Source organism: Salvelinus alpinus, chromosome 24 (genome assembly GCF_045679555.1).
Source record: "Salvelinus alpinus chromosome 24, SLU_Salpinus.1, whole genome shotgun sequence".
NCBI classification, from domain to species: Eukaryota; Metazoa; Chordata; class Actinopteri; order Salmoniformes; family Salmonidae; genus Salvelinus; species Salvelinus alpinus.
Genome location: NC_092109.1, coordinates 41,811,551 through 41,824,084, shown reverse-complemented (window position 1 = coordinate 41,824,084; position 12,534 = coordinate 41,811,551). Strand labels below are relative to the sequence as shown.

The 12,534-nt window shown below is 41.7% G+C and overlaps 1 protein-coding gene across 1 annotated transcript in view; it reads right to left on the bottom strand.

Annotated features, from left to right (window-relative positions):
• Positions 1-12,534, bottom strand: part of LOC139551908 (FRAS1-related extracellular matrix protein 2-like) — a 275,653-nt gene continuing 263,119 nt past the window's right edge. Inside the window, exons 29-31 of the mRNA XM_071363246.1 lie at positions 9,362-9,549; positions 7,604-7,750; positions 1-5,431 (exon numbers count right to left, since the gene is read on the bottom strand). Of these exons, the coding sequence (XP_071219347.1) occupies positions 4,862-5,431; positions 7,604-7,750; positions 9,362-9,549 (905 nt within the window). The 3' untranslated portion in view covers positions 1-4,861. The remainder of the gene's footprint in view (positions 5,432-7,603; positions 7,751-9,361; positions 9,550-12,534) is intronic.

The window sequence follows — 12,534 nt, the reverse complement described above, 5'->3', positions numbered from 1 at the left end:
TCATTTTGCAGAACATATTTATTTTTTTGGGGGGGGGATTGTTACAAAAAAAGTAAAGTGTTGAAATCGCACACGCCACTCCCCGACACATTGTTATTCATAAATACAACCATAAATACTCATTCATGAAAGATATACATCGAATATCAAGTTTAAACCTTGGTGCTGAAGTCGTCCGTACACTCGGAGGTAACATTATATAACATCAGCATCACTCACGTCAGACCCCCCCCTTAACGGTGTGTATTCACGTCAGACCCCCCCCTTAACGGTGTGTATTCACGTCAGACCCCCCCCTTAACGGTGTGTATTCGGTGTTTCTTCCTAGATTACATTGCATAGCTTGGATTGATAAACATGTGAGAAATGTGCCTTTTATATATATTTAAAAAAAGTGCATTTGGTTATTTATATTTGAGGTGTGCGATTGAACCAAGCCCGCTGCTGTGTAGTTTATATCCGGGCCCATATTCAGAACGCCTCTTAGGGTAGGGGGGCTGATCTAGGAACAGGTCTTCCCTGTCCATGTAGTCTTACTCATTATGATCTAGGATCAGGTCTTCCCTGTCCATGTAGTCTTACTCATTATGATCTAGGATCAGGTCTTCCCTGTCCATGTAGTCTTACTCATTATGATCTAGGATCAGGTCTTCCCTGTCCATGTAGTCTTACTCATTATGATCTAGGATCAGGTCTTCCCTGTCCATGTAGTCTTACTCATTATGATCTAGGATCAGGTCTTCCCTGTCCATGTAGTCTTACTCATTATGATCTAGGATCAGGTCTTCCCTGTCCATGTAGTCTTACTCATTATGATCTAGGATCAGGTCTTCCCTGTCCATGTAGTCTTACTCATTATGATCTAAAAGACTAAACTGATCCTAGATCAACACTCCAACTCTGAGGCTTTATGACTGTGGGCATAATATAGATATTTTTTTTAAACCTTTATTTAACTAGGCAAGTCAAATTCTTATTTACAATGACGGCCTACCAGAGAACAATGGGTTAACTGCCTTGTTCAGGGGGAGAACGACATATTTATTTTACCTTGTCAGCTCGGGGATGTCGATCAAGTAACCTTTTGGTTACTTGCCCAACACTCTAACCAGTAGGCTACCTGCCGCCTCATCAGAGCTCTGTCTGGTGAATAAAGGACTGTCCTAATCCTATAGGGTCAAAATGGTACGTAACTAACTGCTAGGCCTACTGATGATTGGTCAATAATGGGGACTGATAAATACAGTATGCCTCAATCCCAGAACAAATCCATTGGCAGATATCCTTGATAACCACAACGATAGACAAAGACTTGAAAGATATGATTTACCGGTCCTCCAAACATTCGACTGAACCCAGGTACAGTCAGTTATATCATAGAATACTCTCAGGTTCAGGTTGTATCCCAAATGGCACCCTATTCCCTATGTAATGCAGACATGGTGAAGACAAGTGGTGAATCTCTTCAGGTGCAGATGTAGAGAGTGATGAAATACTGTATTGTGTATAAGGATAATACTCCTGTGTTCTAGCCAGCTGGTCACCAAGTCAGTCTTGAGAAAATCCCACATGTCCCCTGCATGTCACATCCCTCAGCTGAATATCAAAACAAGTACAAAGTACAGATTTGTGGCTTTCAGAAATGTATCTCTCTTGACTTATCCAGTGTTCACTTCACAGTTTGACTTTTTCTAAACAACATCCAGTGTATTTTGAACAATATGAAAATGAAAACAGACACAGGCAGTGAAATAAAATGCAATGCAGAGTCCTGAACATGACTCCCACAGTAGCAAATGTGACAGAAGCGAGGAAGTAAACTCTTCCAATACACAGTAAATATTCTACAGATACATCTCTATTACAAATTATAAACTGGGTGGTTCGAGCCCTGAATGCTGATTGGCTGACAGCCGTGCTATATCCACAGGTATGACCAAACATTTGTTTTTACTGTTCTAATTACGTTGGTAACCAGGTTATAATAACAATAAGGCACCTCGGGGGGGGTCTTGTGATATATGCCCAATATACCACGGCTAAGGGTTGTGTCCAGGCCGCGTTGCGTCGTGCTTAAAGAACAGCCCTTAACCGTGGTATATTGGCCACATACCACATTCCCTTGTGCCTTATTGCTATTATAAACAACCCAGCAGCAACATGCCATCTATATGTATTGTTGCCCTTCTATGAAATGTGCGCTCTATTGAACGAGGCGTCCCCATTGGTTGAGACAATAGTTATCTGTTGTATGAGAGCTCCCCATTGGTCAATAAACTAGCTATCTGTTGTATGAGAGCTCCCCATTGGTCAATAAACTAGCTATCTGTTGTATGAGAGCTCCCCATTGGTCAATAAACTAGCTATCTGTTGTATGAGAGCTCCCCATTGGTCAATAAACTAGCTATCTGTTGTATGAGAGCTCCCCATTGGCCAATAAACTAGCTATCTGTTGAATGAGAGTTCCCCAGCCATGAGTCGAGACACTAGCTATTTGTTTTATGATAACTCCCCATTGGTGGAGACATTAGCTACCTGTTTTATGATAACTCCCCATTGGTGGAGACACTAGCTACCTGTTTTATGATAACTCCCCATTGGTGGAGACACTAGCTACCTGTTTTATGATAACTCTCCATTGGTGGAGACATTAGCTACCTGTTTTATGATAACTCCCCATTGGTGGAGACACTAGCTACCTGTTTTATGATAACTCCCCATTGGTGGAGACATTAGCTACCTGTTTTATGATAACTCCCCATTGGTGGAGACATTAGCTACCTGTTTTATGATAACTCCCCATTGGTGGAGACATTAGCTACCTGTTTTATGATAACTCCCCATTGGTGGAGACACTAGCTACCTGTTTTATGATAACTCCCCATTGGTGGAGACACTAGCTACCTGTTTTATGATAACTCCCCATTGGTGGAGACATTAGCTACCTGTTTTATGATAACTCCCCATTGGTGGAGACACTAGCTACCTGTTTTATGATAACTCCCCATTGGTGGAGACATTAGCTACCTGTTTTATGATAACTCCCCATTGGTGGAGACACTAGCTACCTGTTTTATGATAACTCCCCATTGGTGGAGACATTAGCTACCTGTTTTATGATAACTCCCCATTGGTGGAGACATTAGCTACCTGTTTTATGATAACTCCCCATTGGTGGAGACACTAGCTATCTGTTGAAGGAGAGCTCTCCATTGGTCAAGACACTAAATATCTGTTGAAGGACAGCTCCCATTGGTCAAGACACACATTTTTGTTAAAGGACAGCTCTCATTGGTCAATACACTAGATATCTGTTGAAGGATAGCTCCCATTGGTCAGGACTCTAGGTATCTGTTGAAGGAGAGCTCCAACTGGTCAAGACTCTAGCTATCTGTTGAAGGAGAGCTCCCATTGGCCAAGACACTAGATAGCTGTTGAAGGAGAACTTCCATTGGTCAAGACACTAAATGTCTGTTGAAGGAGAGCTCCCATTGGTCAATACACTAGCTATCTGTTGAAGGAGAGCTCCCATTGATTAATACACTAAATATCTGTTGAAGGAGGGCTCCCATTGGCCAAGACACTAGATAGCTGTTGAAGGAGAACTTCCATTGGTCAAGACTCTAGCTATATGTTGAAGGAGAGCTCCCATTGGTCAAGACACTAGATAGCTGTTGAAGGAGAGCCCCCATTGGTCAAGACACTAGATAGCTGTTGAAGGATAGCTCCCATTGGTCAAGACTCTAGCTATATGTTGGTGGTGAGCTCCCATTGGTCAAGACTCTAGCTATATGTTGAAGGAGAGCTCCCATTGGCCAAGACACTAGATAGCTGTTGAAGGAGAGCCCCAATTGGTCAAGACACTAGATAGCTGTTGAAGGATAGCGCCCATTGGTCAAGACTCTAGCTATATGTTGAAGGAGAGCTCCCATTGGTCAAGACTCTGGCCATATGTTGAAGGAGAGCTCCAATTGGTCAAGACACTAGATAGCTGTTGAAGGATAGCGCCCATTGGTCAAGACTCTAGCTATATGTTGAAGGAGAGCTCCCATTGGTCAAGACACTAGATAGCTGTTGAAGGAGAGCCCCCATTGGTCAAGAAACTAGATAGCTGTTGAAGGATAGCGCCCATTGGTCAAGACTCTAGCTATATGTTGGTGGTGAGCTCCCATTGGTCAAGACGCTAGATAGCTGTTGAAGGATAGCTCCCATTGGTCAAGACACTAGATAGCTGTTTAAGGAGAGCCCCAATTGGTCAAGACACTAGATAGCTGTTTAAGGAGAGCCCCCATTGGTCAAGACACTAGATAGCTGTTGAAGGATAGCTCCCATTGGTCAAGACACTAGATAGCTGTTTAAGGAGAGCCCCCATTGGTCAAGACACTAGATAGCTGTTTAAGGAGAGCCCCCATTGGTCAAGACACTAGATAGCTGTTTAAGGAGAGCCCCCATTGGTCAAGACACTAGATAGCTGTTTAAGGAGAGCCCCCATTGGTCAAGACACTAGATAGCTGTTTAAGGAGAGCCCCCATTGGTCTATGTGTAGCTGCTTGAGGCACTTGCAACACAACAGCTACAAGGAAAAGTAAAACCATGACATTTATCAAAAGGAGGAGCTGTCTTTAAAACCACAAAACTGATTGCAGCACAGTTGTTCTTTTATAGGTGTTTTAAATGGGAGAGTTTAAATATACAAGGATGAAGCTTTTCAATCACTTGACTTACTGAGCAGCCACGAGAAGGAGCTTTCAAAAATCCTCCAGTAACAGTGTACAAAAATCATGGGGGGGGGTAACACATTACAAAAGCTCAAATACTCCTCAAAACTCTGTCCATTTTTTTTTCAATCCGTCCATCTCTCTTAGACCTCTGAGCTGTTGCTGCAGTCGTCCATCCTCGCCACCATCCTCGCCACCATCCTCGCCACCATCATCGCTTCCGTGCTCACCGACCACCTCACCCTCTCTTTCCTCTCCTCCTTCTGTCTGTACCGGACCACCAGGACGAGGATGATGATGAGGAGGAAGGTGAGCAGCATTCCCACCAGCCCCCCCACCACCGTCGGCAACCCCTCCTCCCCCTCCCCCCTGCTCAGCTCTCTTGGTTCCAGACGGTCGGCGTACAGCTCCACCCCCGCTGCCGCCCTCCTCTTGGTACGGTCCAAGGCGATGTGCATGATGTTGGTGCCACGGTTGTTGTCTGCTCCAATGTCATCGGCCACGTCGGGGACCGCCGCTCCGACCAATCCACTGGCTGACCTCCTCACACGGTGACCTTGACCTTTGACCCTGGGGGTAATGGAGAGGTCGTTGCCCGTGGCGACCAGGGAGTGGTGGTACTCGAGGCTCCTCTTGCCGATGCCGTGGTTGGCGTTGTCTTTGGAGCGGATGGTGTAGATGGTGTGGATGAACCACTCACGACCCGCAGCCACCTGGGACAGGAGGTTAGAGGTTAGAGTGTGTTGTCTGCACACTTGGGTTCAAATAAATGTGTTTTTGATTATTTGTTATATAAATAATTATTTTCTGTGTATTTGAAGAATTCTATCTTGCTATCTGGTACACAACATAACTATATGGTATACAACATAAGTATCTGGTATACAACATAACTATCTAGCTATCTGGTACACAGAATAAGTGAAGAGTTTCAGTCCAAAATGCTATAGTTAAGCAATAAGGCCCGAGGAGGTGTGGTATATGGCCAATATACCGCAGCTAAGGGCTGTTCTTAAGCACGACGGAAGCGGAGTGCCTGGACACAACCCTTAACCGTGGTATATTGGCCATATACCACAAACCCCCGAGGTGCCTTATTGATATTATAAACTGATTACCAAAGTAATTAGAGCAGTAAAAATAAATGTTTTGTCATACCCGTGGTATACGGTCTGATATATCACGGCTGTCAGCCAATCAGCACAATATAGTAGAACACTATATTAAAGCAGAGTACACTATAATAGAGCACAGTATACTATATATATATATATTTTTAACTAGGCAAGTCAGTAAAGAACAAGTTCTTATTTTCAATGACGGCCTAGGAACAGCGGGTTAACTGCCTTGTTCAGGGGCAGAAAGACACATTTTTACTTTGTCAGCTCTGGGATTCAATCCAGCAACCTTTCAGTTACTGGCCCAACGCTCTAACCACTAGGCTACCTGCCACCCTGTAGAGAACATTACAGTATAATATAGTAGAGCACATTACAGTATACTACAGTAGAGCACAGTACAGTCCTTCAGCTCACCCGACCTAGAAGTCCTTACAATCAAATGCCGGCCATTTTACCTCCCAAGGGAATTCTAGTCAGTTTTAGTCACAGTGGTGTACATTCCCCCTCAAGCAGACACAAAGACGGCCCTCAAGGAACATCACTGGACTCTATGTAAACTGGAAACCATATATCCTGAGGCTGCATTTATTGTTTACCGACTTGCATTTTATTTATTACCGACTTGCCAAAACTATAGTTTGTTAACAAGAAATGTGTGTAGTGGTTGAAAAACTAACCTAAGTGTATGTAAACTTCCAACTTCAACTGTATTCTCATTCACCCCTTTAGATGTGTGTGTATTAGGTAGTTGTTGGGAATTGTTAGATTACTTGTTAGAAATTACTGCACTGTCGGGAACTAGAAGCACAAGCATTTCGCTACACTCGCGTTAACATCTGCTAACCATGTGTATGTGACCAATAAAATTCAATTTGATTTGATTTTTTACAATACAGTATGCTATAGCAGAACACAGTATAGTATACTATACTATAGTAGAGCACAGTACAGTACAGTATACTATAGTAGAGTACAGTATACTATAGTAGAGTAGAGTACAGTATACTATAGTAGAGCACATTACAGTACAGTATACTATAGCAGAACACGGTACAGTATACTATAGTAGAACACAGTGCAGTATACTATAGCAGAACACAGTACAGTATACTATAGCAGAACACAGTACAGTATACTATAGTAGAACACAGTACAGTATACTATAGTAGAGTACAGTATACTATAGCAGAACACGGTACAGTATACTATATTAGAGCACAGTACAGTATAGTAGAGCACAGTACTGTACAGTATACTATAGCAGAACACAGTACAGTGCACTATAGTAGGGCACAGTACAGTATAGTAGAGCACAGTACAGTGTACTATAGTAGAGAACAGTACAGTACAGCACAGCACAGTATACTATAGTAGAGCACAGTACAGTGTAGTGTACTATTGTAGAACACAGTGCAGTATAATACACTACAGTACAGTATACTATAGTAGAGAACAGTACAGTATACTACAGTACAGTACAGTATACTATAGTAGAGAACAGTACAGTATACTACAGTACAGTACAGTATACTATAGTAGAGAACAGTACAGTACAGTACAGTATACTATAGTAGAGAACAGTATAGTACAGTACAGTATACTATAGTAGAGAACAGTACAGTACAGTATACTATAGTAGAGAACAGTATAGTACAGTACAGTATACTATAGTAGAGAACAGTACAGTACAGTACAGTATACTATAGTAGAGCACAGTGCAGTATAATACACTACAGTACAGTGTACTATAGTACAGTACAGTACCTGGAACATGGCCGTAGAGTCCAGTCTGAATCCGTCTGTTCCAGGCTGTCTGACCAGAGAGAGAGTTGAGGGGTCATCTGCAGCCAACATTGCATTAAATTCCACGTCACCAAACCCACGGGCCTGAGTCTCGGGCTGGGCCTTGTCCTGGAGGGGGAGGAAGAGGAGGAGCGGAGAGGAAGAGGAGGGGAGAGAGTGGGGGGGTGGGGACACACGAGGAGTAGAGAGTAGAGTATTGATTATCACCAAAGAGAATACACAGACAGAATGATAAAAATAAAGATTGACTGTAGTGAAATGCAGTGATAACACTAGACAGTACCGTTTTAACGTTGAGAGGTTCTCTCTCTCAAGAAGAGAGTTCTTGATGTAATGTCATCTTTGGGTTAAATCTATCTTTTCTGAGATCAGAATCAAAAAGCTTTCTCAGGTCCTTTCTGTTCTACAGGACTCTCTGATGCTTTACATTCATAATTTAACACGCTCGTCGTCAGTACATTACATTCATAATTTAACACTCTTGTCGTTGCTACATTACATTCATTTTGTATTCTTCCTCATGATTTATTAAAGGAAAAAACATGCATATTTTACATTAGGAGATTCAGACATTGTACTAATGTGATAAATAGCTTGATTTTAAGTTGTGTCTAGGGTGTTTCTTAGGATGTAATTTTAAGTTGTTTCTAGGTGTTTATTAGGATGTGATTTTAAGTTGTTTCTAGGTGTTTATTAGGATGTGATTTTAAGTCGTTTATTAGGATGTGATTTGAAGTAGTTGATTAGGATGTAATTTTAAAAGGTTTTAGGTGTTTATTAGGATGTAATTTTAAGTAGTGTATAAGTGTTAATTAGGATGTAATTTTAAGTAGTGTATAAGTGTTAATTAGGATGTAATTTTAAGTAGTGTATAAGTGTTAATTAGGATGTCATTTTAAGTTGTGTCTTGGTGTTTATTACAATGTTATTTAAGTTGTTTATTGGGATGTAATTTTAAGTTGTTTCTAGGTGTTTATTAGGATGGGATTTAAAAAAATGTGTCACACCCTGATCTGTTTCACCTGTCCTTGTTATTGTCTCCACCCCCTTGAGGTGTCACTTGTTTTCCCCAGTGTATTTATCCCTGTGTTTCCTGTCTCTCGCTAGTTCATCTTGTATGTTAGTCAAGTCAACCAGCGTGTTTTTCCCGTACTCCTTCTGCTATTCTCTTTGTGATAGTCTTCCCGGTTTTGACCCCTGCCTGACACTGGACTACTTTCCCGCCTGCCTGATCATCCTGCCTGCCCTGACCTTGATTATGCCTGCCCTTTGGTGCCTTTTGGACTCTGAACTGGTTTTGCCTGTCCACGACCATTCTCTTGCCTTACCCTATTGGATTAATAAATATTCTAAGACTCCAACCATCTGCCTCCTGTGTCTGCATCTGGGTATCGCCTTGTGTCATGATAGTTTATTAGGATGTCATTTTAAGTTGTGTATAAGTGTTTATTAAGGATACGATTTTAAGTTGTTTATTAGGATGTGATTTTAAGTTGTTTCTAGGTGTTTATTAGGATGTGATTTTAAGTTGTTTCTAGGTGTTTATTAGGATGTGATTTTAAGTTGTTTCTAGGTGTTTATTTAAGGATGCGATTTTAAGTTGTTTATTAGGATGTGATTTTAAGTTGCTTATTAGGATGTGATTTTAAGTTGTGTATAGGTGTGTATTAGGTAGAGCAGAGAGGGAGAGTCTGACTGACTACAGTCTGCTATACTCACTAAGATCTTGAAGTGGTAGAGCAGAGAGGGAGATTCAGCCAGACATCCAAACTCAAAGTTAGTGGGGTTGTACTTGGGCACGTATCCATCCGCGCCGGTGCACAGGTACACCTTCTCTATGTTGCAGAAGAAAGAGTCCCCCAGGTTCTGAACAGGGTCCACCATCACAAGACCGTAGATAGTATCACCTGGAGAGGGGGAGGGGAGGGGAGGGGAGGGGAGGGGAAGGGAGGGGAGGGGGGTGGGCAGAGAGAATAGAGAAGCAACGGTCTGTTTCAGTAGTGATTATAATCAATAACAATCATGTTCCGTGTAGCCCTTTACGCGTACCCGTAATAGGGTGGAAAATGGCACCGATAAGCGCCTAAATTGTAACACAGTAGCTGTACAGTAACATGCTATACGGAGCTTGGTATAAATATTTTTACCATCACAGGTACTTGAAATTATGTTGTGAAATTAATTTTCATTTAATGCTATTGAAATTGTAAAATGATTCCATTGTCTCGAGTACCATTTAACCTTTTTATGAAATTGAGTATATTGACAGATATTAAGTCACCTTTGATTGGCCGTAATTTAAACTGTACAGCCTACGAACTTTGTTCGATGTCAGTCTTCATTGAAGACTACCTGTGCTGGAGGACATCTGCAACATGGTGCTGGCAGGCTTAAATAAAAAAAATTATGTCAAATTAAATGCACTAAGTTGTTGCTCTTTTTGTTTGCTGTCACAGTTTATTATAAGGTGTAAAAATTACCCAACTAAATTTGTAACTAGTCCTTAAAGCTGAACTATGTAACTAATGGTTAGTCTACAGAATGTAGCCTATTGGTGTAAGGATCGACTCTGGAGACGAGAAGCAGGGACAGGGAGTGAACACTTAATAACCATGGACAGGAACAGAATACAGACAGCGTCTGGACAGGGGGAATTGGAAACATCCATTATGCTGATACGGGGATGAAACAGAGGAAACAGACAGATTTCAAGGAAGGCAATCAAAACGTGAAGGAGTCCAGGTGAGTCCAATGAGTGCTGATGTGCGTAATGATGGTGACAGGTGTGAGTAATGATGGTGACAGGTGTGAGTAATGATGGTGACAGGTGCGAGTAATGATGGTGACACATGCGCGTAATGATGGTGACAGGTGTGAGTAATGATGGTGACAGGTGCGAGTAATGATGGTGACACATGCGCGTAATGATGGTAACAGGTGTGAGTAATGATGGTGACAGGTGTGCGTAATGATGGTGACAGGTGTGAGTAATGATGGGGACAGGTGTGAGTAATGATGGTGACAGGTGTGAGTAATGATGGTGACAGGTGTGAGTAATGATGGTGACAGGTGTGAGTAATGATGGTGACAGGTGTGCGTAACGAAGGGCAGCCTGGAACCCTCGAGCGCCAGAGAGGACGAGCGGGAGCAGGCGTGACAATTGGAATATAAACAAATAACAAGAGGCCTATTGCAACCATCGATGGCACTAGATTATCGCCAACCATCAATATGATAATTGGTTATATCATTACCGCTCCCTAAAAGATGCCGGTGTTACCCTTAGTCAGATATTTGTATATAATGATGAGATGCTCATGTTTCCGTCCTAACAATGGGGGTCATCCCAAAGGCAGGAAGGCAGGCGACAAGTTCAGGTCTGCATATTAAGCTAATGGAAACGCATTGGGCTTATTCTGGACTTATTTTGGCGAGAGGGAGACCTCTTGCTTCGCCTCTTTCCCTCTGCCTTAGTCCTGCTTGCAAACAAATTATTTTGTTAGATTACTATTCATGTGCTCCAAAAGTGACTGGTATGGTCATTTCTTATGAAGATCGGGGGGTAAAATAACCCGGAACTGTCCATATTTGAAATGTTTAACTACATCAAGTCAATCAGGGGATTGAGTGCTTTGTGGCAGAAGGGCGTGGGCCAGAATCAAGCACACGCTGACACAGTAGGCCTATATGTGATCAACAGCGCTAACCTCTAGATGACCCCAGGAAACAAATTAACTACATTTTGACAGTTCATGTGTAACCTTAGGATAAACTAAATCAAATCAAAATATTATTGGTCGCATACACATGGTTAGCAGATGTTAACGCGAGTGTAGCGAAATGCTTGTGCTTCTAGTTCCGACAGTGCAGTAATATCTAACAAGTAATCTAACAATTCCCCAACAACTACCTAATACACACAAATCTAAAGGGGTGAATGAGAATATGTACAAATAAATATATGGATGAACGATGGCCGAGCGGCATAGGCATGGTGCAATAGATGGTATATAATACAGTATATTTATATGATATGAGTAATGTAAGATATGTAAACATTATTTAAAGTGGCATTGTGAATTAAGAATTACCCACTTTTTTTCAATTTTCTCCTAAAATGAAATACCCAAATCTAACTGCCTGTAGCTCAGGCCCTGAAGCAAGGATATTTATATTCTTGGTACCATTTGAAAGGAAACACTTTGAGGTTTATGGAAATGTGAAAGGAATGTAGTAGAATATAACACAATAGATCTGGTAAAAGATAATACAAAGAAAAAATATAACTTTATTTTGTATTTCTTTGTACCATCATCTTTGAAATGCAAGAGAAAGGCCATAATGTATTATTACAGCCCAGGTGCAATTTAGATTTTGGCCACTAGATGGCATCAGTGTATGTGCAAAGTTTTAGATTGATCCCATGAACCATTGCATTTCTGTTCAAAATATTGTATCAAGACTGCCCGAATGTGCCTAATTTGTTTATTAATAACTTTTCACGTTCAAAACTGTGCACTCTCCTCAGACAATAGCCTGGTATTCTTTCACTGTAATACCTACTGTAAATTGGACAGTGCAGTTAGATTAACACAAATGTAATCTTTCTGCCAATATCAGATATGTCTATGTCCTGGGAAATGTTCTTGTTACTTACAACCTCATACTAATCGCATTAGCCTACGTTAGCTCAACCGTCCCGTGGAAGGGACACCGATCCCGAAGAAGTTTTAAATTGACTAGTGATCCATTTACTAAAGTGTTCAGTGATTGGGTCTCAATGTAGGTAGCAGCCTCTCTAAGTTAGTGATTGCTGTTTAGCAGTCTGATGGCCTTGAGATAGAAGCTGTTTTTCAGTGTCTCGGTCCCAGCTTTGATGAGCCTGTACTGAC